The sequence below is a fragment of the Cupressus sempervirens genome, chromosome 3 (assembly GCF_028749045.1).
Source record: "Cupressus sempervirens isolate cs-2001-9-10 chromosome 3, ASM2874904v1, whole genome shotgun sequence".
Taxonomy (NCBI): domain Eukaryota; kingdom Viridiplantae; phylum Streptophyta; class Pinopsida; order Cupressales; family Cupressaceae; genus Cupressus; species Cupressus sempervirens.
Window position 1 is genome coordinate 590,224,665 of NC_143120.1, and position 27,625 is coordinate 590,252,289.

Genomic DNA, 27,625 nt, shown 5'->3' on the forward strand with positions numbered 1-27,625 from the left:
ACAGAAGAATCATATGAGGAGGGTTAAAATGGAAAGAGAAAATGTCGATAGCTCAATTAAGCACTACTTTGCAACAGTTTAAAATGTGAAATTGAAAAGTTAACAATACTTAAAAAAAGAGTTAGTAGAAAAAATATATTGTATTGGTATGGTATTCTTTCATTGCAACTTTCTTATGGTATGGGATTCTTTTATTGCAACTTTGTTATACTGGAAAATTCTGGTTTTGGAAATTGTATCCTGCAATGTTATCAGCCAGTTCCTTTTTTGAAAGAGTAAATTTGTAGTGCGTTCGATGCTATTACCAAATTCCTGACGAGAAATTTTGCCGGCAGATAATTGAGAAACAATGATTACCCATTAATAAAACCCTTTATGGGAAAATATTGAATCCATTCAATCTCAAGCAACAAATAATGGGCTTCACTGCCAGTGCAAATTAGATTACATGAACAGCGTAGCCATTTATGAAAGGAAGAAGGGTTGCCCAAGAAAGAATAATAGCAACGTTAAGGGTTAGTATTTACAAAAAGCGTACTTCGCAATAATTGCAGCAATCTAACTGGTAATCATCCCATATGATGATTTACGAAGAAGCAGCATTTTACTCCCAGCAAATTAACTCTTCGCGGGCAGATATGATCAGGGGAAATAAAAAAAATGTCAACCCCAGTCAACATCCACAAATGAGTGGATATTTCACGCACTCTCAGCTTTCGTCATTAAACACTGAATCCCAAAAACAACAAACAGAATTCCACCAGCAGTTGCAACCTGCGTGGCAAAAAGGAAAGGAAGAAGATAATCAGTGGGCACTGGAATGTGATCTTAATTTCAGCCAGCTGAAAAAGGATAAAGTGCAGATAATTTACCTTCTTTTCAGATATACGAGATGCTAAACTCTTGCCACCAAATACAGCTGCAGCAGTACACAAAGACTGCCCTCTACAATGAAAAAACATTTGAACATTCTTACTCCTTCCACATTAAATCTATTTTAAATTTTGCTAAGACTTTAGTAAACAAAATGAGGCCTTTGATAATTTAAATATCCAGGAAGAAACATACAAAATGCCCCCAAGAACTACACCAAATGGATTTATATCTGCGGCCAGTCCAATAGTAGCAATCTGCACAATGATTTCAGTGTAATCGATTATCAACTTCAAACCGTTTTCACCTCATTAACATAGTATTCAAAACTTCCCAAACTCATTCCAAAGAGAGGCATTGCAAACCTGGCTCTTATCACCCCACTCTCCAAAAAATGTCAGTGAAAATGCCTGCAAATATAGGATGACAAACCTTTCATCATGAAAAAATAGGAATTCTCTATAGGCCCCCAAACTTGTAAGCGTCAAGTATTTGATTACGGATGAGGTTTAATTAAACCAGATTACTTACCTCAAGGAGAATTGGTGAAAAGAATTGAGTAAAGAATGGTCTCTGCTGTTTTTTCTTATCATCTTCAACCTAACATAAATCAGAATTGTCACCAATGGAGAAACTACCAAGTACTTTTGGAGGCAGAACCGCTAACACACACAATCCTTGCTAAGACCATGCAACAAACCCCCAAAACACCAACATTCATAGTTTCAAAGAAATGCAAAGACAAGGTAGAATAAACACTTGGAAATCATGATTGTAAACAACGGATTATATTGCAAAGACTAAATAATAATTTCACATTTCAGAAAATTGAGTTACTTGCATACCTTACTCCCTTTTACTGTTGATTCCTTAGAAGGTGCATTATCCTTCCAATCGGTGGACTGAAAAATTACACCAAAAAGAATATTACAGTCAAATTTAAGAAATCCCCTTGATTACATCATCTATGACTTGAAACAGCATGGTATTTAACCAGTAGCTTATTAGATAAAAATTAAATGATTGGCCAATCCATAGGGTGATGAATTAATAACTGACCAGCTTAGCTTCCACCTCAGCTAACTCTTCGGAGTCTCTGCAATAAATGCAATGCCCTCAGGCTCATTTCCATGTAACTCTAATTAAGATACAATTTAGCAGAATGATAAACACAGTAAAAGCTAAGAAAATTGAGGAGTTTTGAGATAAACGTACCCTTCTTCCGTGATGCCTTCCCATAATGACCAAAATCCAAATCCAAAGAATAAAACTGTTGTTATAACATGAGTCCATTTCCGAGATATCTGTGCCATTTTACAGAATAAATATGCACATGCTGTGGTAGTTTATAAAATATTATTATGTTTAAAAACACAGCATGAAATCTCAAAAAACTGCTTCTTGGTAAATAGCATAAATGGAAATTCATAATTACAACATTTCAAGTTCTACCATAGAAAGTTCATTTTTTTTCCGAAAAAAGAAGACTATGGAAAGACCAAAACAGAAAGATGAGAATCTAAAACATGTCAGCTTTCAATGTTGATTTGTAGCAAACATTTATAGCCCAGATGATAAATACGAAATCAGACAAATGTGAAAAACAATCCTTACTTTGTTTAAAGTGTTGGATTAAATTACACTTGCATGATTGACCGGAAAAAATGGTGAGCAATGAACTCAAGCATTAAGTGTTGATAAGTTGTCATTGATTGGCAACCGATTAACACGATGACTTAAGTGTTGCAAGTGCAACCACCGGTAGACTGGCAAAGTATGAGAAGATGGCAAGCCTATGACAGGCAGACAGACGTGGAAGTTTGCTGGTCGCAGCCTACTCACCATTGATGTGACGAAATCAAAAGAAGGTTTGAAAGCAACGTGACATACACGCAGAGAGAAACGAGGGATGAGACAAAAGGATGCAAGGACTCATGTCTATGTGTAGACTTACAGATGGACAGGCTAGCCAACATGAATAAGCACCTACATATAGATAGTCACGGGTATTTTGTGACTACGCTCACTATGCATTTCAAATTTCAAATTCAGTATTTGAGCAGGATAATTTTAGGGTTTCTATCCATGAACTGGACAGATGATTTAAGAAACACACAAACTTAATTCTTGAAAGTTGTTGGAGTAGTCATTGTTGTTGTTGTGAAGAGCGGAGATTTGTGGAGGCAAACCAGAATAGTGAACAACAGTGTATGATAGCAGACTGGTGCTAAAGAACGAAAAAAAGGGAAGTGAACAGAGCAAGTTAACCAAGTTAAGCCAGATCAGAGGAAGGAGATCAGAGTATCTTCGAGGAGTTTCCATAGAGGATCTACAAGGCAAGGTGTGTCACATCTTAAGATCTAAGTTTTAGCTTGTTTTCTTACCATTGCAACTATTGTAAGCCTTTGACAGGGCAGACTTGTAACAAGTCTTTGAAATCCTCTAACAAGGTATCTCTCAGGAAGGGATCAAAATCCTCTAGTGAGGTAGTCTTAACAGGCTGTTGTAATCCTAACAATTGTATGCATTACTAACAGGATGAGTTCCCGGAAGGAACAGCTGTAAACCTTTAACACGGTACCCTTTTACTTGCAAGGAAAGGCTACTGGGTATATTACCCTCACTGTGGATTTCATCCTCACACTGAGGGTTTCCACGTAAAAAAATGTGTCATTGATGTATGCATCTTTGTGTAATCTTGTTTTTCTTCATTTCCTTTGTCATCACTTTGACTATAAAAGAGTTAGCAAAATGGTGTGTCTAAACTAGCTGCATTAACCAGTAGAGTCTGTAGAATTGGATGTACTTATTCACACCTCCCCCCCCCCCCCCCCGGCCTCTCAGTACCGGTTGGGACCAACAATTGATATCAGAGCCCAGACCCTAATATCTACAAGGTTGACAAGATGACAGCCATGAAGAACAAGAAGCAACTTGATGAATCTCTTGACACTATTGAAGATCTAAAGGACAATTTGAGAGAATCTCTGGCAAAGAGAAAGAAACTGATGAATAAGTTAGGAGAAAGTTAGGAACTCATAGAGAAACTTCAAGAGCAAAGTGGCTCTAAACAATCTGAAAAGCAATCTCAGAGGTAATGACTGAGATGAGAAGTTAACCAAAATGATCACAACCATGAAAAAGGAAAAGGAACATGCGGCAGTAAGAATAAGCGAAGGACAAGATCAAAAAGGAAATGCAATCCTAGCAAGAGATCATGCCTATGAGGAACTCAGAATGGCTTAGAAAGAAAAGAACAAGCTGAAGCTTTGCTAAAGGAAAGAAGATGAGATAGCCCTATTGTAAGTAGAATACCGGTACATCACACAAGAAAACAGTGTCCTACAAGAGCACTGTCATGAAAAACTGGAACAGCTAGAAGTTCTAAGTTTCTAACTGAAGAAGTCGGGTAGCTGGAAGAACAAGTTCCTCAACTGATGGATGAATTGAAGAACACCAAAGAAGAAAATGAAAGTGTGAAGAAGTCCAACGAAAACCACAGGAAGCTGGAAGAACAGCTAAGGACTCCGAGGAAGATCGCTGACACAACCAGTCTAGGATTCGAAGGAATCAACACAACTGAAAAGGAGTCTTCAAGAGCAAAAGATGCAGACTCCACAAGGAACAAAAAGACAACAAAAAAAGGTATGTCATCAAACAAATCTACTTGTTTTTGTTGTGGTAAAATTAGACACAAGTCAAATGTATGCTGGCATAGGCACGTGGAACTCGGTAGTCAACATGCCTATAGAGGCTACTACATTATTTCTCACCGGCACGGACACAATGCACATGAGTGCAGAGATCTTGCAAATGAGGCAAGAGAAGAAGGTTAATGTTACCATTATAAGAGGTATGGTCATAGTGCCAAAGACTGTAGATCGAAAGCTCAATCATATCAGTTGTCTCCAAAGTCAGGTAGACACACTAGGAGTAAGTGTGAGAGACAAGTTTTCTTCACCTGTGGTAATGATGGTCACTTGGCATTTCGTTGCAAGCTGAAGGCAAGTCATGAGAACAACACTAGACCTTGGAACAAAATAAAGACATGCTACAGATGTCACAAGACAGGTCATATCACCAAGGATTGTAAGGACAAGTAAAAACCCAAACAACAACACATTGGCAACAAAGGAAAAGACAAGGCCATTGATATTGAGCAAGTCAGCAAGGACTTTGCCAAAGTATGGACCAAGACAAATTTAGAGGATACTAGAGTAGAGATTAGAGAAAAAGTAAGCTCACCGGAAAGTGGTGAGACGTCCCAATCAAGTTAAGCTAATAAAGCTTAAGAAGGGTTAGGCAAGCAATTGTCAATCTTGCACTGGTCCCCACATTCCATTCAAATTGGTAAGTCCCGACAAGTGATGCATTGAATAGTAGTCTTGTTTCACCTGAAAAGAGGAGACAAGTTATCTCCAAAATCTAACTGTTAAACAAACTGTCAGAAAGCATTATTGCACAGGAAGAGGTAGGTAAGAGATGAGGTTATCGTTAGAACCTCAACATTACAATTAAGTTGGATCTATAAATAGGTATATCATGCCACAACTATCACTTTTGCAATCTTGAGATCCTATAGAGCTTTTACTCGTGAGACCCTACCTACCAGAAGAGCAACCTTTGTGCGAATCTAAGCAAGTAGCAACTAGTAACCCTAGAACCAGTCTAGTGTAACAGATCGTGTGAAAAGAGATCATTTTTGCACTAAATCTTACGATGGCTCAAGAACAATACGATGAACTGTATTACACTAAACTGGTCGATGGACAAGAAAGAGAGCCACCTATTTACAAACCTATCTTGTCGAGTGCAGACAAAAAGGACATGACCGGAGCACTATCCTCACTCCCAAGAAGTGTGATATTTATCAAAGATGTCAGTGATTACCTGAAAGCAAAGATTGTGGAACTTGGAGACAAAGAAATCAGGTCAGATTATGAAAAGTATTGTGTCAACAACCAATGGAAGATAGGATTTGAAATCCTGGAGGACACAACCCTAGCTCGTGCAGTAGATATCCCTAATTTCTTTATGGAAGAATGGGTAAGATTCGTGTTGAACAAGGTGCACGATGAGTATATGTGGCTTGACAAACCCTACAAGATCACAAAGGAGGTGATTGAGAGGGCTATAGGATTCAATGGAACTAAGACTAATCTAACGATCAAGAAATACAAGCCAGCAAAAGTGGCAAAGCTAACTAGATGTCATCAAGATGGTAGAATGTGCTCACTGAATGATATTGTAGTTGAGAAAGTCCAGTTTGCAGCAAGGGTGATTGCACACGGGCTTTGTCAATCAAGTAGAACAAACAGTGTGCCTAGTGGAGCAATGTATGGAGCACACCAAATTATAAAAGAGAACATCAAGCATAGCCTAAGTGGGTGGTTACACAATCAAATGATGGAGAATTTGAGAAAAATCAAGAGGGACAGCAGTGCACACATATTCAACTTTTCAAGTATGGTGCAATCTAGTATGTATTCTTCTACTTTAAAGTAGAATTTATGAATTTTTTTTCATTCCACTAGAAGTCCAAAAGTAGTATCACTCAGATAACAAGCATCTATAACAAGTTGGGTAGCGGCACCCCTGACTCACTTGACAAATATTTTACACAATTCTAGCAAGAGATACAGAGAAGAAAGAGAATACCCCTGAATACTCAGATAACAAGCATCTATAACAAGTTGGGTAGCGGCACCCCTGACTCACTTGACAAATATTTTACACAATTCTAGCAAGAGATACAGAGAAGAAAGAGAATACCCCTGAATTTGATCATGGACTATAGAAGGGAAATTTGTTTCCCAGCTAGCACTAACAAGTGCGCAGTCCAAGTGGTCGAACTAGGAACTCATTGGTTAACCGAGTCCCCTTGTGAAATTGAAGAAAACTCAACTAGAGAGCATATCAAACGGCTGTTGGAAATGCCTATTGATCAGGAAAAACAAAGGTTCGGAACAGCTAATAAGAAAAAAAAAGAATTAACAGAACTGCAAAAGGCTGTTGCTCAAGAGAAGGAGAAGAAAAAGAGCACAGGCAAACCAAGAAGATGGCTGAGAAGGAAAAGGAAGAGAAAGGAGAAGAAAGCCCACAAATGAATACTCAAGGTGAATCTTCACCTGAACCAGAACTAGAAGCAGAGGCAACTAGCAAGAAGACTTCTACTACCATCAAGCCCCCAACAATAGAGACATATAAGAAGAAAGCCTCAGAAAAAGGGAAGATGAAACCTCCAACTCCAGCGGAGGAAGAAGAATCAGAAGAAGAAACAGAGACTGAGAGCCTCAAGATGACAGGAAGGTAAGAAACTTACCTTGAAGAGCATTATTGATGATATTGAAAATAATCGTAACTATAATACATTGAGGGATAAATACTCAAAATTTACCAAACTCACTAAAAATAAGATAGTAAATATTGTATTGATAACTTTGAGAGTTTTCAATAGAACACTAGGGAAGATTGAAGCATTAGTTCTGAGTGAACTATAAACAACACTTAGTGAAATATGGTCTAAAAGCATAATAGAATGTAAGAATATGCTAGATGGTGCTCTAGCTAAGATTAGACCAGATATGAATAATAAAGAGAGAAATGGACTAGTAGAATCATGCAGGAAAGATTTTGATATCCCTGCAAATGTAGCACTAATAACTACACGTTTGAGGAGAGATGCATTTTCTAATGCAAAGAAATTTTGGAGAAAATTATATGATCAAGAGGAGTCTAGCCTATAGAAGAGGCAGAACCAGAAACAAAAACCAAAGGCAACCAAGGCAACTGATCCAAAAGACCCAAAGAAGAAGGCAGCAGAACAACGTGCTGCACTAGCAGAACAAAAGACTTAGATAAAGATAGTGGTGAGGTTCAACAGGATCAACCCAACAAGACAACAACAATAGTGGAAGAACAAAGAAAAGATGATATACAAGCTGGAGAAGCCAGTCCTAAAATTATTGATGTCACCATGGACACAGGTCCAGTACAGGCTAAACAAGAAAAAGGTCAACGTATGAATGGTATCCCTGTAGATAAACAAAAGAATGACCAAGGAGAATAGGCAACAGAAGAAAAAGAGACTAGAGAAGAAACTCAGGATCAACAATTGCCTGCAATGGAGATTCCTAAAGATACAACGAGACTGGCAGCACAATCAGAAGAACCAGTGAAGGAGATTGAGAATGAACAAAGACGAGATGACATGCCATCACCTCAACTAGAAAGTACTCCTAAAAATATACCACCAACACACCATCTAAAGGAGATTGTTGGATTAAACTACACTTGCATGATTGGTCGAGCAGAATGGTGAGCAATGAACTCAAGCATTAAGTGTTGATATTTTTTCATTGATTGGCAACCAGTCAAGAAGAGGTCTGGAGTGCTGCAAACAGAACGACCAGTAGACTGGCATATGGGTCTCGACAAAGGATGAGAAGATGACAAGTGTATGAAAGGAAAACAGACGTGGAAGTTTGTTGGTCACAGCCTACTAACCATTGATGTGACGAAACCAGAAGAAGGTTTGAAAGCGACGTGACATACATGCAAAGAGAAATGGTGGATGCGACAAAAGGACGCAAGGACTCCAGTCGATATGTAGACTTACAAATGGATAGGAAGGCCTACATGTATAGGCACCTACATATAGATCATCACAGATATTTTGTGACTACGCTCGCTATGCATTTCAAATTTCAAATTCAAAATTTGAGCTCGAAATTTTAGGGTTTCTATCCATGAATTGGACGAGTGATTTAAGGACACAAACTTCATTCTTGAAAGTTGTTGGAGTCGTCATTGTTGTTGTTGTGAAGAGAAGAGATCTGTAGAGGTAGACCAAAGTAGTGAACGATAGTGTGTGACAGCAGACTGGTGCTGAAGCACGAAAAAGGAGTAAGTGAATAGAGCAAGTTCACCAAGTTAAGCCAAATAAGAGGAAGGAGATCAATGTATCTTCGAGGAGTTTTCAAAAAGGATCTACAAGGCAAGGTGTGTCACATCTTAAGATCTAACCTTTAGTTTGCTTTCTGACCATTGTAACTATTGTAAGCCTTTGACAGGGCAGACTTGTAACAAGTCTTTGAAATCCTCGAACAAGGTATCTCTCAAAAAGGGATCAAAATCCTCTAGCGAGATAGCCTTAACAAGTTGTTGTAATCCTAATAGATTATATGCATTCCTAACTGGATGACTTCCCAAAAGGAACAATTGTCAACCTTTAACAGGGCACCCTTTTACTTGGAAGGAAAGGCTAGTGGGTATATTACTCCCACTGTGATTTTCATCCTCACACTGAGGATTTCCATGTACAAATATTTGTGTCATTCATGTATGCATGTTTGTGTAATCTTGTATGGTTTGACTACATTGCTTTTGTCATCACCTTGACTGTAAAAGAGTTAGCAAAAAGGTGTCTCTAAACTAGTTGCATTTATTGATAGAATCTGTAGAATGGCACGTATTGATTCACCCACCCCCCCAGTACCAATTGGGACCAACATAAAGGTCTCGAAATTACTTATCTTGGAATACATCCTGACAGAAATAATTTCCATATAATCATCCTGCAAGATGTCTCTAGCTTTGGGAGACAAGTACACATGCCTCTAAGTGGAGGGACAATTTCAAGTGTGACGATGCATTCAAGTAGCTCAACCATTGAGCTTTTACGAACAACACCGCCCCTATATAAGTTATTTGTCTATCTCGCAATTCCGTGGAAAGGATTGTCAATTGCAACAGTTCCCAAAAATCAAATCTTTCCTTAACGACACAACAACCATATGCGGCTCCCTTCCCATGCACAATTTTTGTTCCACAAGCACTTGGAGGAACTCGGAGGCACTCAAAGGAGCTTAAAGATTGGAGGCACTTAGACGAGCTTGAAGCTCAGGCCTATGGGGATCTAGCACTTATAATACCTTCTCTCCATCTCAAAACCATATACTTCATGGACTTAATAAAACATCAAAGCCTTTTCCATTATGTGCAGATTTTAAAAAGCAACAAATAGAGGATAAGAAAAGAGGGTATCAAGGGGCAATAGATACTCTACAAGAAGAAATTGAGCTTTTAGAAAGCGTAACAGCTTTGTTTCGGTTGTAAGAACCATGTCTTACATGATTGGAACTTTTTGGGAGAGAATTTCAATGTCAGACTAGAAGACATCCTAACATGTCAAATATATGTTGTTGAGTATATTCATTCTTGACGAAAGAGCATCTCAAGGGTTGCAATCTTGCATTGCCAAAAAATATCTTCTTTAATCTTTGTCTTTTGCAGGTTTTTCCAAGTTGTCATAGATGTTCAGGTCTTGCCACAAATTCATATCCTTTACAATCTTATGACAGCACAAATGTTAGTCAATTATTTTGTTGGGCAATACCATATTCTTCATGAAGATTTAAGATTATCATCGAGATATCTTTACGTACCAGGAACAGATCCATGTACCCAAATTATATTTCGTTGTCATATTAATGAGGTAACACTTTATTATGGCAAAAGAGAACCTAATTGGCCTATGCACCAATGCATTTGAACATCATGCCAAATGCAAGGTTAGGTATTTGAATATTGATCCCAAGTACGTTTGTCGCTCAAGCAGCATCAAGAACCATTGCTTATATCTTAAAATACACTTATTTAAGAAGGGGCCAACTAACCAAGAGATGTAGCAGGTTTCAATCAAGGATGTAATGTCCCCTTCCAAATTTGCCCCAACAAATTAGGGTTAGGGCTACACCATTACCAAGTGAAATATCTCCTTAATGAGATCCTAGATTTGAATCCTATAATCATAACAAAGAAACACACACACACACACATATGTACACTTCTAATTCTTAGGGTTAGACAAGAACACATTAAATTCATATAATATCTATAATATTATAAAAAAACATTAAAGTTTGGGGGAAGAAACGCAGTAGGTCCGCCTAAAGCACTATCCACACTACACCTAGGAGAGGAGTGAAACCAAAGCCCTCTTAGCCTTGGTGGGCAGTCAAGATGGAAATCCACCAGGGTGACCTACTTAGTGGGGTGATTGTACTTGCTTTATGTATTCATGCCTCATCCCCCTAAAGAGAACATCCATCGTTGCAAAGGCGAAGAGGAGATTGTTACAAGGCTTTCTTGGTTGTTCTATCCAAGCCCAAGAGTGGATTGATATCAAGGCCCTCTTGGCCATTGGAGACAGTTATATGGTCACCACCAAGGTGGCATACTTAGATAACCATCTTATAAACTCCCCTCTTTCACCACTAATCCTTCATACAAGTTGGACTTCAAATAGTTCCATCATCAGGAATACTTTATAATTTATCTTATGAATATACATATAAGAGAATCATTATCTATTTATGCATAAACAATGTGTGCGCGTAGTATTTACTAATGAATTTATAGAGATTGGATCTTAAGTTTATTTGGTTCCTTAAATTGGCATTTTCTTGTAGATTCAATGTTGTTGAATGATTAATATTATTTTAATGATTGATTGACCAAATGAGTTCTTTTGATCGTATGATTTGGGGTATCAGTGAGTGACGATTAATCAATTGATGATTATACGATTGATAAATAATGACGTAAAGAGTGTTGGTTTGATGTATTGGTGAATTGAATGTATGCTAAATTGTTAAAGTGATTTTCTAATTGATTGTTTGCTTAGTTTCATAATTTTTTTTTTGGATTCATGAATTATGAGTGATCCTTCAATGCTTGGAATTAATTCTCCCTAATATTTTATTAATAGAAGAATCACCATCTTTCATATGAATTGAATCGCCACTTTTTCTTGTTGCCTTTAAGAAAAATAATTTATTCCAAAATTGGTCCCCCTTAGCTGTCCTCCTCAAATGAAACCCTCTTCCCTTTGTATCTTCCAATGTGGTAGAGAGTCATACCTCTTTATCATGTCTTCCCTTTGCAATGGTCAAAACCTTTCACAATCACAGTCCATAATTTTAGCCATTTGAAGGGGTCGCTTTCTTCTCCATTAATTCTTTCTTGATTTACACTTCAAATGATGTCAACTCCTTAGACTTCTCATTTTAGTCTGCATGCACTTTTCTTTTGAATTCACATCAGTGTATTCTTCTATTTCTGCATATACATTTCTTTTATATTTGTATATATTCCTCTTTTATATCTGCATGTATTCCTCCTTTATATCTGCATATACTCTTCCTACAATTCTGTTAGAAATTCTTCTTATAATCGTGGCTTTAACCTTTGTTTGATGATCTTCCCTTTTATCTTCTCATTTACAGATCTGCTACTGTAAGTCTGACATAAACTCTTGCTCCATCCATGTCCCCCTTCAAATGAACTCTGCTCCTTTAAATCTTATTTGAAGGGAGCCACAACTCTTCATTACATGCCTCTTTGTTGAAGATTGTAGCTGCGATAGACATCTTTATCTCTGATTTCATGAAATAGAAATATGCTTGTTATGACCGTTATGGTCATCATCAGCTGAAGAAGACATTTTGTAATAATATTTGAAATTATATTATATAAAGTGCCATGCACCATGAAAAGAGGCATATGAAGTGTTGAATATTTGGAAATATGAAGGGTCTTGTATTTGAAATTTGAAGAGACCGAATATAATGCCATGTAAGGGTTATGTTGATCTTAGTAAATGCCATGTTTGTGAGGAAGATATCCATGATATTCATCTTCACCATTCATTGTGTCTCTATGATACAAATCAGTGACTGTTGTCAGCTCATATATGTCTTCATATTTATTCCTGAGATCTGTGTTGTGCAGCTGTGCAATGTTTGTCTCTTATCTTTTTGAGCTCCATGTATGTCAAGTTTTGGAAAACTGCTGCATATGAGTAAATGAAATTTAAATTGATTGTGTAACTGTTATGAGGCGCTTTGTATGCTCGAAGCAGTGTTTCTTGATATTTTGTAGGAACTTGTTTTGTGATTGTGATGGATTATACCTGATGTATCAGGGATTTCAAGTATTCCATTAGTTCTTCATTTTCTATCTTAGTATCCATTCGTCTGTAGATATGGAAGGGTTGGATGTTGAGTACAAAGATGGAAGGCAAAGAAGTATTTATTGCATGCTTCTGGGTGCCTCAGTATTCTCACGAAGTGTGTTTATGTCCCATCTAGAGCGGACAGATGGGAAAGGGATGAGAAGAATTTGACAAAGCAATACTGAAAAATGTATGCTAGGCAATCATTTCAAAATCAAATTCAAGCATATTCTTGTTATACAGAAATGCCCCTCAATCCTAAGTTGTCCGACAACAAGACAAAAGTTTTTATCTTGATGCAAGTCTTACAGCTTCAGAAATATCAAAGGTCCCGACAGTTGCTCTGCCTCTTTCTGAGGTGGTAGCAAAACCAGGGAAATGCAGCTTGATTGTCATTCCCTCCGTCAAACTTGGCCGAGATTGGAGAAAATATGTGCATTTCAAAGTTTCAACAGAGTTGATAGCTATTCGAAGATTTTTGAGTTGGGGGACAGGATTCTTTGATCTGATGAAGAAGTGATATTGAAGGTCATGATAGTCATTATCTAGAGCCGCAAAATCAAAAACTTATTCTTACCACGCATAAAAAATATCATGGTCTTTTTTTTCTTTAGGAGACATGCTTATGAAACGAAACTCTGTGTAAGTATTCAGCAATCGGAAAGAAGGGAGCTAAGGTGAGTTGGGTGTCTACATGACATGAGAAGATAGATATGGAGACACTACTACGTCAGTGTCCAAGGTATGACAGCAGCGATCATCAAATAATGGATAGCAGGTGCATATAGAAAGTCGAGCTGAGCATTATGAAAGACTAAGCGCTCCATCCTAGCAGAAGACGATAGTGTGAGCATATGTTCAAGGCTTGAAATCTTGTCCAGCTAGGCATGCGACAGGTTTTGGGCAAGAAAAAGACAAAGAACAGAGGGATCACAAGTTGATGAAGGGGACAATAGTGTGAAGAGACGTCATGCATGGTAATCGCCCAAATCAACATGGCCAAAAATGAATTCATGGATATCAGCGGGGAGGACAAGAGGATCATCATCTACAATAATGACAATGACATTCTTGTAGAGATTCGTCAGCAAGCGGGCATCTATGTACCCGAGCTTATCTTTGGTCATCTGAAATTATGATGACAATGTCAAGAAGACGACTTGTGGAACGAATGAGGAAGATGTACAGGTTCAGGGGCATAATTCTTGTGATGTACAGATGTGCAGGAATTTTCACCTTCGCATAATAATCAGGAGGGTTTAATTCGGTGGGGAGAGAAGAAAATCTTTCGACCGCATCTTTGAATCAATCCATTCTTCAAGCACAAAAATGAGTGGTCCAGATGCTCTCTTTACAGATCTGACATTGATCGATGAGATAAACGACAAGGTGAAGATCTTCAGAAATATAAAGGAATTTCACATTACGATGACAGCAACCACACAACAATGGCGAGTTGTTAGCAGAGGAGCATCACTACAATTATGGGGAGTCGTGGGTAGGAGGGAGAGATGTGTATGGGTTTCTTGGGAAGGCTATAATGCTAAGGCAGGAGCATCAAGTGCTGGAGCATTAAAGTATAAGATTCCCTCATAGGATCTTCTTCACAAGTGTCCTCTCATCATGCCAGCTGAGGGGGAGAGATGTATATGGGTTTCTTGGGAAGGCTATAATGCTAAGGCAGGAGCATCAAGTGCTGGAGCATTAAAGTATAAGATTCCCTCATAGGATCTTCTTCAAAAGTGTCCTCTCATCATGCCAGCTGAGGGGACCGGTTGTCACTCATGTTTCTTGTTTTATTGTTAACTTACTCTAAATGAGAGCCTTCGTCTATGATTGTATTGCTCACTCTATAACATCATGACATAAGTTGAAAGGTCGCCACTCATTTAGAAGATCGGCTTCCTCCTTTACGCAAGCCTTATTTGTTGTACTTGTCATTAATCACAGACTTAGGGGTGTGTCTGCCAAGTCACTCATCAGTATGAGGTGTCATCACCATGCAGGAGATGAATCAGGAGTGTCATCTGTTCATGTATATGGTGGACATTTCTTCAAGGATCTTCTATTCATTAACTATGATGTAGATGTTGGAATTTTGTGGGTTATCTTGTGTAACTACCATCTACACAGGTTTATCAACTCGAGAACATGAAAGCTGCAATGGTCAACAGTCAGTTACAGATATATTTTTGTCAATAACAGAGAAGTATCTTTGACATGTTTGATATGCAATGAAGGTCCAGAATTTATGGTGTTGGCTGTTTGCACGATGTCACTCTATTTGAGAAAAGAATAAGAAAAAGCACTGTAGAATATTGTCAAGTTCTGCAGAATATGGATTGTAGCTTCTAAATGGAGATCTTAGCTATAAATGGGGATCACAATCAATCAGAAATTCTTTTATCTCTGCATTTTTCTATTCATGTGGAGAATATTTTCTGTTCATTTCAGTCTCTTGAAATAATAAATGGGTTTGTGGTTATCAGCAATGAGAAGCTTCAGATTATCAGCAATATGAAGCTCAGTTTATCGTCAATGTTAAGCTTAAATTTTTTAACTCAGAAATATGTTTGAAGCTAATAAACGAGGCATTAATTATCATCAGTCTGCAATTTTTAACTCCGAATCTGCCATTAACTGTTTTGCCAACTTTATCTCATCCAAAACTGCGAGCTTTTGTGAGTTGGTGGAAAAAGTCTGGAAGTGCTGTGAGACCTAGCCTCGGTTCATGATTTTCAGGTTCGAACAGAAATGGGCCTGACTATAATAGTTACTTATGGGACTGAAATATTGGGAAGGCATGAGATTAACTAATGCTTATTCTTCATTGGCTTGACACGACTTTTACTACCTTGCATCAAGTGCTGGAGCATTAAAGTATAAGATTCCCTCATAGGATCTTCTTCACAAGCGTCCTCTTATCATGCCAGCTGAGTGGACTGGTTGTTGCTCATGTTTCTTGTTTTATTGCGAACTTACTCTAAATGAGAGCCTTCGTCTATGATTGTATAGCTCTCTCTGTAACGTCACGACATAAGTTGAAAGGTCACCACTCATTTAGAATACCAGCTTGCTCCTTTAAGCAAGCCTTATTTGTTGTACTTGTCATTAATCACAGAGTTACGGGTGTGTCTGCCGAGTCACTTATCAGTACGAAGTGTCATCACCATGCAGGAGATGAGTCAGGAGTGTCATCTGTTCATGTATATGGTGGATATTTCTTCAAGGGTCTTCTTTCATTAATTATGATGTAGACATTGGAATTTTGAGGGTTATCATGTGTAACTGCCATCTGCACAGGTGTATCAACTCGAGAACATGAAAGCTGCAATGGTCAAAAGTCAGTTACAGATATATTTTTGTCAATAGCAGAGCAGTATCTGTGACATGTTTGATATGTGATGAAGGTCCAGAATTTATGGTGGTGTCATCTGTTTGCATGATGTCACTCTATTTGAGAAAAGAATAAGAAAAAGCACCGTAGAATATCATCAAGTTCTGCAGAATATGGATTGTAGCTTGTAAATGGATGATCTTAGTTATAAATGGGGATCACAATCAATCAGAAATTCTTTTATCTCTGCATTTTTCTATTCATGTGGAGAAAATTTTCTGTTCATTTCAGTCTCCTGAAATAATAAACGGGTGTGTGGTTATCAGCAATGAGAAGCTACAGATTATTGGCAATATGAAGCTCAGTTTATCATCAATATTAAGCTTAGATTTTTTTCTCACTCGGAAATAAGTTTAGAGCTAATAAACGAGGCATTACTTATTATCAGTCTGCAATTTTTAAATCTGAATCCGCCATAACTGTTTTGCCAACTTTATCTCATCCAAAACTGTGAGCTTTTGTGAGTTGGTGGAAAAAGTCTGGAAGTGCTGTGAGACCTAGCCTCGGTTCCTGATTTTCAGGTTCGAACAGAAATGGGCCTACTGAAATATTGAGAAGGCATGAGATTAACTAATACATATTCTTCATTACCTTGACGCGAGTTTTACTACCTTGGTGTAAAGTTTTCTGAGTCTCTGTTCCGGGCATACTGGGTCTATATTGGGTGCAACAACCATAGTATATGGCATGTATTTAGCTTTAGCACATGTTTCCACAGTGTATGCAGAGACTCCTCACCAATTTGAGCAACTTCTGGCAACAAGGATCTCAGACAGATTGACAAATAAGTTTTGGAATTTAAACTCTTTCACACATAAATTTGCAGAGTGAGATTTAGATGCCTTTAATTCATGTTTATAATTCAGGGTTATAGTTGTTTATTCTAAGCACATTTTCTTGCATGTTCTTGATAGTAATATCAAATATATATATATATATATATATATATATATATATTTTAGCATCTGATAAAAGTCGATTGCCATGAAGCAGCTAGCTCTGCCTTATGCATTCAGAGATATTGCTTTTGTTTCAGGTTATAATGGTTCAGGGATTTCATCAGTTATGACTTGTGGTTCTCTTGTAGGTGGATGAAGTGCAAAGTAACATTGGATGATTTTCTCTTTTCTCTTTTGAGGATATAGCAAAGGCTCAGCAAGCATTATTCAGTTTATATCATGTCAAAGATATTCAACTCTGCAGAAGTCTTCTATGATGTTCTTATATATGTATATATATGTGTGTGTGTGTTGAGACTTTGAATGAATATTTCTGTTGGAAGGTCAAACCCAGTTGATATATATATGTATATATATATATATATATATATATATATATGTTGAGACTTTGAATGAATATTTCTGTTGGAAAGTCAAACCCAGTTGGATCAAAATCTGCTCCTGCAGATGTTTCAGTTTCAAATGAGGCATTTATATTAGTTGCCCCACTGTTTCTGATCATCAAATATCTATGAACAAGGTACTGGTGCAGAACCTGGAAGGCTTCATTCTTCTGAGTTATCTGTTAAGGTCCAAAGATCGGAGGAATTAGGTCTGAAGCAATTTCAGCAGTTAATACCTATGGCTCCTTCAATGTCCATAAGAATGGTTAATGAACTTATACATTTGGTTGATATGACTGCATTCTATGATGTGTAGAGATAAGTATTCTATAATTGTTAGTGTGTGCTTTTTGTATTGATCCCTATATATCTTTTAGACTTTTATGATAAATAGTTTTTTTATTAATCTCTCTTGATTGCAGGAAGCATCAAGAAGAGTAAGATTATGAGAGAATATATGCAAAAGTCATGAGACTGAATTGATAATTCAGAAAATTCAAAAGAAGTATATTCAGCTTCAGAGGGAGGTTACGTGACAGAGGGAGATGTCTAATGTAATGTCCCCATTTTAGCAGTTGACCAAGTGTGTGCGCGTTAGCCTTGTTCTACATGGTCCCGAGGGCTAACGAAGGGTTTAATGGGATCTTGGAGTGTTTTGGCCTAGTCATTTCCAGTTTGGGCCAAAACGAAGTTGATTTACTTAGTTTCAGGCATACTTACTATTTTTAGTAAGTCGGCAGGACACAATGCAGGTCAATTTTGGTGATTGGACTCGATACTCCTCAGTGAGAGCTTTCCGATGAGCTATCACTCGCATTATTCGGAGTCCGATTGCTAATACATTTTAATGCCTGAAGTTTTATTAAAGTAACGTCTAATTTAATTGTAAAATATTAAAGTGTTATTTTAATATATATTTTATGGTGATGTGTACCCAAGGGAGACATAAGGGGTATTTTAATATATGTTTTATATTACACATCTTTTATCCCACATTGCCCATATGAGTTGAGGGGACCCGTGGGAATAGAATAAAAGGAAGCATTTGTGGCTTCATTAGACAGGTTGAATATGAGAAGAAATTGGTATGTGAGTTGCAGCTCAGTTCTTGGCATTTGAGGACGTCTATCCTCTCTTGTAACATTCTAGACATCATTCCCTTGGGGTTTGGCCTTTGGAATTCTTTGTTTTTGGCTTCATTATCAGGCAGTTTAGTTGCATTTCCGGCTACAAGCAGATTTGATATTTTGCTCATATCTTCTTCACTACTTGTCCGACGCTTATGCCGCTTTGAGGGAATGGTATTACGAAAGTAGTGGACTGATTGAAGGACAAAGTATTGCAGCAGCAAGTTCGTAAGCATGGGCTGGAGTATTATGACAATATTGCTGAAGTAATTAGTGAGTTGATAAATCTGCCATGTATTTGGTTTTATGAATTCTGAAAATAACATTTTATTAGCAGCAGTTCATTTCCACTTTGCATATTATTGTAGTTCCTTTCTTGTTTATGTTGTATGATACCAATTCCATGCATGAAACACAACAAATAAACGTTTGATTTCCGGAGTTATAAGGGGTTTTAAGAAGTTGAATGCAAACTGTTTGACATAATTCCTTTCAGCAATTTGGTTTAGTTTTTTGGGACATCCAGGGGTGCCCATTACAGTGGTATCAGAGCTATAAGTCCTGCCATCCTGTGGAGGTCTTATAGGAAATTTGGAACAGCCGGATAGAGGGAAAAAGTAAGTAAAAAACACAGGCTAAGCATTTATGTTTGAGCATGCGACAGGGGTCTTATAATTTCCGCGATACCAGAGCAAGACAAAATAGGATTTCAGACTTGCAAAGCAAACAGTCTAGTACATCCGTGCAGGGGGACATTGAATTCAACCATACAGACACAGAGGAGATATTCTGTGATCAGGACAATAATATGGGTGATCGAGATGACAGGAATACAGGATTAGGCGGAGGCAGAAATGCTGGTCCAGATCAGGAGGAGGTACTGTTCCGACAGTTACTGGATACATTAGAGCAGGGGCAGCGTATGCAGCAGGAGCAGAATAGGCGAATGGACATGATGTTGCAGCTCATGGCTAGACAGATGGGTGTCAATATTAATCCAGGTGATGCCAACAACAGAAACAATAACAACGAGAGAAACAATAACAACGGGGGAAACAATAAACATGAAGGCCAAGGCAACAACAATGGTCCTGAGAATAACATTAATGGTAATAATGGACACGGCAACAATGGGAATGAGGCTGATAACTTTAGACACGTTGCACGCCCAGCACGGACTGCGAGCTCGAGACCTCTTCTACCCACTTTTCCACCCAGAGATCCGGTTCATCCAGTAAACGAACCGCAGATTACCGAGTTACAGGATCAGTTCAGGAGGGACTGGGAGGCTAGTGGACCAGAGTTTCAGGCGGATATTTCTCTTAGAGATTATATGGACTTGAGGATGAGACACATGCCTAAAGCAAGAGGGAGGAATCAAAACTTTGAGCTGAGGAAGAAAGTTGGAAAACTTTCTTTACCTTATTATGATGCTTCAGGGAAGATGACTGCACGAGCTTGGGTGCAGAAGGTAGATACATACTTGCAGCTAAATCCTATGCCTGAGGAGGAGGCTATCAAGTATGCGGCTATGCACTTGGATGGCATTGCACATGAATGGTGGCATCATGGCATGGTGACTTTGGGGCATAATCAGATTACATCCTATGAGGAATTCACTGAAACATTGATTGGGAGATTTGACACTAAGGATCCCGAGTTACATTTCAAGGAGCTAGCACAGTTAAAACAGTCAGGTTCTGTGGATGCTTACATTGCCGAGTTTCAGCGCTTGTCTGTACTTGTTACTGATATCTCTCCTAGGAGATTGGTGGTGTTATTTTGTGATGGTCTTGCTGATCCATTACGAGGTTGGGTGAAGGGACATGATCCACTCACGTTAGCTAAAGCAACTAAAAAGGCACGAGATTTAGCCCCTTCGGTATACAAAGGAAAAAACCATTCAACAGATTCTTCCTACCGCAAGGACAAAGACAAAAAATCATTTCAGAAAGAGTATAGCAAACCCAAAGAAGGATCAAAAGGACTAGACAATGAAACCTTGAATGAACTTCGAAAGAAGAAGCTGTGCTTCCATTGTAGAGAGCCTTGGGACTTATCTCATAAATGTTCTCTCAAGGCTAAGGCAAATCAAATGGAGTATTTTTCAGCAGAAGAGTCAGAGTCAGAAGGGGAGGATCAGCACTCCGATTCAGATGAGGGTAACACTATAAAGGAGAGCAACATTCCTAAGGATGATAGATCGTTGGCACGCTTGACAGGGGCCCAAAAGGCAATCACATTTAAGGTCAGGGGTACTATCCAGGGGCAGAAAGTGATATCTCTTATTGACACTGGGGCTACACATAACTTCATAGATGCACAGTTGGTAGCCAGGAGAGGGTTACAGACAGAGGAGCATGATGGGTTTAGAGTCATGGTGGCTAACGGTGATAAGTTATTATGCACTCGGAAGATATCTAATCTTCGCATCAGGTTTGGAGATGGCTACGAGTTGGAGGATGAGTTCTATGTTGTGGACATGGGAGATTATGATGTCATCCTCGGCATGACATGGATGGCTTCACTAGTTGAGTTCACACTCAATCTAGCGAAATTGGAGATGAGATTCCAGCATGAGGGGAGAACTGCGGTACTTAGAGGGCTTTCAGATGGAGGTTGCAGAATAGTGTCCTTGAGGAGAATGCAGAGACTTTTTCGTCATGATGACATAGAGTGGGCGGCAGAATGCCACATTATGCCAACTTCACCAGAGCCACAAGAAAAGAGTCATCCACTAGATGTCCAGAAGATACTCGATAGACACGCTAAAGTATTTAGCGATATTCCTCATGGGGTTCCTCCTGACAGAGGGATGGAACATGTTATTGAGCTCGAGGAGGGAGCCAAACCAGTTATGATTACTCCCTATCGTCATCCTAAGAAACACAAGGATGAGATAGAGAAGGCGATTAAGGATTTGTTGGAGATGGGGCATATCAGGCCCAGTAAGAGCCCTTTTGCTTCAGCAGTAGTATTGGTAAAGAAGAAGGATGGGACAATGCGCATGTGCATCGATTACAGGGCACTGAATAAGAAAACAATTAAAAACAGGTATCCCATTCCTAGGATTGATGAGCTGATTGATGAGTTGCATGGGGCATGCTTCTTCACCAAAATTGATTTGCGATCCGGATACCATCAGATCAGGATGAGAGCAAAGGACATTGAGAAAACAGCCTTCCGATGTCACTATGGCCACTTTGAGTTCATGGTTATGCCATTTGGTCTAACCAATGCACCTGCTACATTTCAAAGTTGTATGAACCAGGTATTCAGGAAGCAGCTGAGGAGATTTGTCTTGATCTTCTTTGATGACATCTTGGTCTTCAGTAAGACCTGGGAGGAGCACTTACATCATCTGGAGGAGGTGTTATCTATTCTGGAGAGAGAGTCATTGTATGCCAAGGAATCTAAATGTGAGTTTGGCATGACTGAGCTCCTTTACCTGGGGCATATCATTAGTGCAGATGGCGTTCGGGTTGATCCCGAAAAGATTAGAGCTATTGTAGAGTGGCCTACTCCCACAAACCTTACACAGCTTAAGGGATTCTTTGGTTTATGTGGTTTTTATAGAAGGTTTGTTAAGGGATTCTCACAGATTGCTACACCCTTGACAGATCTTACCAGGAAAGGAGCCTTCGTGTGGACAGGGGCAGCACAGAGGTGTTTTGAGCATTTCAAGCAGGTAATGTCTTCATGTCCAGTTCTAGCTCTACCGGATTTCACAAAGCCTTTTGAGCTTCATTGTGATGCATCAGGTGATGGGATTGGAGCAGTATTGATGCAGGAGAAGCATCCCATTGCATTCGAGAGTAGGAAGCTCCGAGGAGTTGAGAAAAGTTATTCTGTCTATGACCGGGAGATGTTGGCCATAATGCATGCATTGGCCAAATTTCGATCATATTTGGTAGGTGGACGTTTTGTGATCAAGACTGATCACAACAGTATTAAATACTTCATGAGCCAGCGTGATCTTAATGACCGGCAACAAAAATGGGTGACTAAATTGCAGGCTTATGACTTTGACATAGAGTTTGTCAAAGGTAAGAAAAATGTGGTGGCTGATGCCTTATCTCGGAGACCTCACTTATGTGCTCTGGCAGAGATTTCAGGAGATTGGAGAGATCGGATTATAGCAGAGTATGTCGGAGATGCTTGGGCTTCTGGATTGATTTCAGGTACCATACAGGATGATCGCTATGAGGTGATAGATGGATTGATCAGAGTTCAGGACAGGGTTTATTTGATTCCGTCATCACATTTGAGAGAGGCGATATTGAAGGCATTTCATGATGCACCCACAGCAGGACATCCGGGGGTCTTCAAGACCTACAGGCAGATCCGAGAGCGGTTTTCATGGAAAGGGCTCAAGGATGATGTTCAGAGGTATGTCAGGGATTGTATGGTTTGTCAACAGAATAAGGGAGAACACACATTTCCTGCAGGTTTATTATAGCCCTTGCCCATTCCTGATAGGAAATGGGAAAGTATTTCGATGGACTTCATCACTGGTTTACCACGAGTGCAGGGAAGGGATTGCATCTATGTGGTGGTGGACCGCTTGACGAAGTTTGCTCACTTCTTTGCTATTCCGTCCACTTACACAGCAACACAGGTGGCAGATCTTTTCTTTAAAGAGATATTCAGGTTACATGGGCTGCCCAGATTCATTGTCAGCGACCGGGATAGTAAGTTTATGAGTGTTTTTTGGCAAGAGTTGTTTAGGTTGTGTGGTACAGATCTTACACCTAGCACTAGTTATCATCCGCAAACAGATGGGCAAACAGAGATTGTGAATAAATGGGCGGAAGGATATTTGAGGAACTATGTAACTACACAACAAAAGGCTTGGATCAGATGGTTGCATATGGGAGAGTATTGTTATAACACCACTTATCATATGTCCATCAAGATGACTCCTTTCATGGCACTCTATGGTTATGAAGCACCTAGCTTCATGGATTTAGTTTTGGGGGACAGTAGAGTGCCCAAAGCCAAAAACTTATTGCAGGATAGTCAGGACATCCTGAAAGTGCTCAAAGAGAATATACAACAGGCCCAGAATCAACAGAAATTGTATGCTAATCAGCACCGAATAGAGCGTAGCTTCGAGGTAGGGGATATGGTTTACTTGAGGCTACAACCATATAGACAGTCATCGCTCAAGAAGAGCGGAGCTGAAAAGTTGAAACCTAGATTTTATGGTCCCTATAGGGTGATTCGCAAAGTGGGCAAAGTCGCCTATGAGCTTGAGCTTCCAGAGGGCAATCGAGTGCACAATGTGTTTCATGTGTCTAGGCTTAAGAAAGCCATTGGTCAGAGTGTAGTGCCTTCTGCAGATTTACCCCCTTTGGATGAGGAGGGGAAGCTTGTGTTAGTACCTGAGGCTATTGTGGATACCAGAGAGAGGAAGCTTAGAAACAGGATAGTGAAGGAGTATTTGGTCAAATGGAAAGACCTGCCGGAGGAAGATTCTACATGGGAGAGTGAGCAGGTTATTCAGCAGGCTGGACTGAGGTTGCTTGAGGACAAGCAATTTCAAGGGGGGCGGACTGTAATGTCCCCATTTTAGCAGTTGACCAAGTGTGTGCGCGTTAGCCTTGTTCTACATGGTCCCGAGGGCTAACGAAGGGTTTAATGGGATCTTGGAGTGTTTTGGCCTAGTCATTTCCAGTTTGGGCCAAAACGAAGTTGATTTACTTAGTTTCAGGCATACTTACTATTTTTAGTAAGTCGGCAGGACACAGTGCAGGTCAATTTTGGTGATTGGACTCTATACTCCTCGGTGAGAGCTTTCCGATGAGCTATCACTCGCATTATTCGGAGTCCGATTGCTAATACATTTTAATGCCTGAAGTTTTATTAAAGTAACGTCTAATTTAATTGTAAAATATTAAAGTGTTACTTTAATATATATTTTATGGTGATGTGTACCCAAGGGAGACATAAGGGGTATTTTAATATATGTTTTATATTACACATCTTTTATCCCACATTGCCCATATGAGTTGAGGGGACCCGTGGGAATAGAATAAAAGGAAGCATTTGTGGCTTCATTAGACAGGTTGAATATGAGAAGAAATTGGTATGTGAGTTGCAGCTCAGTTCTTGGCATTTGAGGACGTCTATCCTCTCTTGTAACATTCTAGACGTCATTCCCTTGGGGTTTGGCCTTTGGAATTCTTTGTTTTTGGCTTCATTATCAGGCAGTTTAGTTGCATTTCCGGCTACAGGCAGATTTGGTATTTTGCTCATATCTTCTTCACTACTTGTCCGACGCTTATGCCGCTTTGAGGGAATGGTATTACGAAAGTAGTGGACTGATTGAAGGACAAAGTATTGCAGCAGCAAGTTCGTAAGCATGGGCTGGAGTATTATGACAATATTGCTGAAGTAATTAGTGAGTTGATAAATCTGCCATGTATTTGGTTTTATGAATTCTGAAAATAACATTTTATTAGCAGCAGTTCATTTCCACTTTGCATATTATTGTAGTTCCTTTCTTGTTTATGTTGTATGATACCAATTCCATGCATGAAACACAACAAACAAATAAACGTTTGATTTTCGGAGTTATAAGGGGTTTTAAGAAGTTGAATGCAAACTGTTTGACATAATTCCTTTCAGCAATTTGGTTTAGTTTTTTGGGACATCCAGGGGTGTCCATTACATCTAACCCTTTGCAAGCTTACATGACAATAAAACACTTGGAACCAGTTCTCTTATTACGGTGATTAAAGCTGTCTTTGTTAAGAGAGAGTCTCTGTTAAGAGTAAATCTCAGTTGTTAATGCATTCTTCTCTGGGAGAAGCCCTTGTTCCACCCTCTACGAGTAGGTATGGTGGGCCACCCTTTGCGAGTAGGCATGGTGGAAATGCATTCTTCTTTGGGAAAAGTTTGAGGTCAAAGCCCTCATTCCACCCTCTACAAGTAGGTATGGTGAAAGTCATGTGTGTGACTCCATGACTTTAATTTTATGTGCTTATGAAGTAACTATGGTGAATTATGTTATGCTGAGATAACATGTGTTATGCGAATTTACCATCTTTTGTTGCAGCTATGTTTGCTTGCCTCACTAAAGATCTCTCTCTTGCTAAGAGGGGTGTTGAAGATTGTAGGTGTGATAGATATCTTTATCCCTGATTTCATGAAATAGAAATATGTTTATTATGACTGCTATGGTCGTCTTCAACTAGAGAAGACATTTTGTAATCATATTTGAAATCATATTATATGAAGTGTCATGCACCTTGAAAAGAGGCACGCAAAGTGTTGAATATTTGGAAATATGAAGGGTCTTGTATTTGAAATTTGAAGAGACTATCATGTGTAATATGAAGAGTCTCAATTCAATCTATTTATGTGATTGCTTGATGTGTTGTAAAGCAATCAAGTGGAAAGCCTTGTACTCAAACATTCTTATATTAATAAAAGTCATATTTTGTTGGTGTGGTTGGCTTTTTCCCTTCAAGTGGAAGGGTTTTCCTAGGATAATTTATTGTGTTCTTTTATTACCTGTTATGTTCTTCCTTGTTGTTTATCCTAATTTTTGGACAAAACTTAACACTTTTGACCTTTCATTAAACTTGATTAACTTGTGATTAGATTTTAATATTGTTTATTTATTTATATCTTAATTTTATTAATTATTAGCTATTATTAAATCCTATTTCAGAGACATTACAAAAGATATGGTCTAGAATCATTCAATATTGGTCCCATGGTCCCTATTTCGTGATCTTCCTTTTTATCTTCTCATTTGCAAATCGGCAAATGTAAGTTTGACATAAACTCTTGCTCCATCCACGTCCCCTTTCAAATGAACTTTTCTCCCTTTAAATCTAATGTTAAGGGAGTCACAACTCTTCATTACATGTCTCTTGACCTTTCATTACACTTGATAAACTTGTGATTATATTTTGATATTGTTTATTTACTAAGTTGTCGATTCACAAGCGGATGCGGGGTGTGAGATTTTTTTTGGGGGGGGGGGGGGGATGTGGGATGCGTGTGTGCATGTGTGTGTACAGTATACTATGCATATGCAAAGAAATGAAAGAAATATACAAAATTAAAACATTTGATAGCTTGTAATTTCACCAATACATATTCAAATACTCAATAAGATTATAAATATAAAATATAGACTGGTTCAATGATATGAATATCATATGCATCTATGTTCATGATTTTAGCAAATCATCACAACTACAAAATCAAAATATAGTTTATCATCACTACAAAATGTCAAAATCAAAATATAGTTCATAATTTAATGATTATCATTTTGAATCCGTATCATATGGATTCTTTTTAAACTCATCTTCATTTCATGGTTCCATCTCCTCCAACTGAAGCAAGTTCAAGATAATTTGAACCCAAAACAGTTCCGCTTGTGATAGATACACCATGTGTCAGGATGTTATCAGCATCATCATTCGTGATTGTGGTGATTCTGGGATCACTGGGATGTAGAACCATTTCCTTCCAATATGGTGATCACACCAAATTGAAAGGAAGACCGTTGGCATAGAGACATTGTGCAATCGCTTTATGAGCAAGCTATCTTCCTCCCTTGCCTTTCTTGCTACATCAACATTAAAACATACTCTTGAGGGAGGTCAAGCATCCCCCATCCCTAAATCTCTAGGTGGACATACTTAACAATGACACTACCACAAGAGGACATAACAAGGCTTCCCGATAGGAATGTCATGGGAAATCTTCATCGCATTTGTCAATTTAATGTTTGAAAATTTTTATTGATTTTAGTTTTGCAATAGCCAAGATTGATTTTTATCCAAAATTAACCATTGTATCCATACTTTTCCAGCATTTAACTATTTTTTCATATATAAGTTTCTATA

At 38.6% G+C, this 27,625-nt stretch overlaps 1 protein-coding gene across 2 annotated transcripts in view; it reads right to left on the minus strand.

Moving 5' to 3' along the window:
* Window positions 1–339: 339 nt before the first annotated feature.
* LOC149568049 (GDT1-like protein 5) overlaps window positions 340–27,625 on the minus strand; it is a 52,711-nt gene continuing 25,425 nt past the window's right edge. For both annotated transcript variants that reach the window (XM_089821057.1, XM_089821058.1), the window contains 8 exons: window positions 2,089–2,177; window positions 1,933–1,969; window positions 1,719–1,775; window positions 1,405–1,473; window positions 1,239–1,283; window positions 1,069–1,130; window positions 873–945; window positions 340–774 (listed from right to left, as the gene is read on the minus strand). In XM_089821057.1, the coding sequence (XP_089677183.1) occupies window positions 700–774; window positions 873–945; window positions 1,069–1,130; window positions 1,239–1,283; window positions 1,405–1,473; window positions 1,719–1,775; window positions 1,933–1,969; window positions 2,089–2,177 (507 nt within the window). In that variant the 3' untranslated portion in view covers window positions 340–699. The remainder of the gene's footprint in view (window positions 775–872; window positions 946–1,068; window positions 1,131–1,238; window positions 1,284–1,404; window positions 1,474–1,718; window positions 1,776–1,932; window positions 1,970–2,088; window positions 2,178–27,625) is intronic.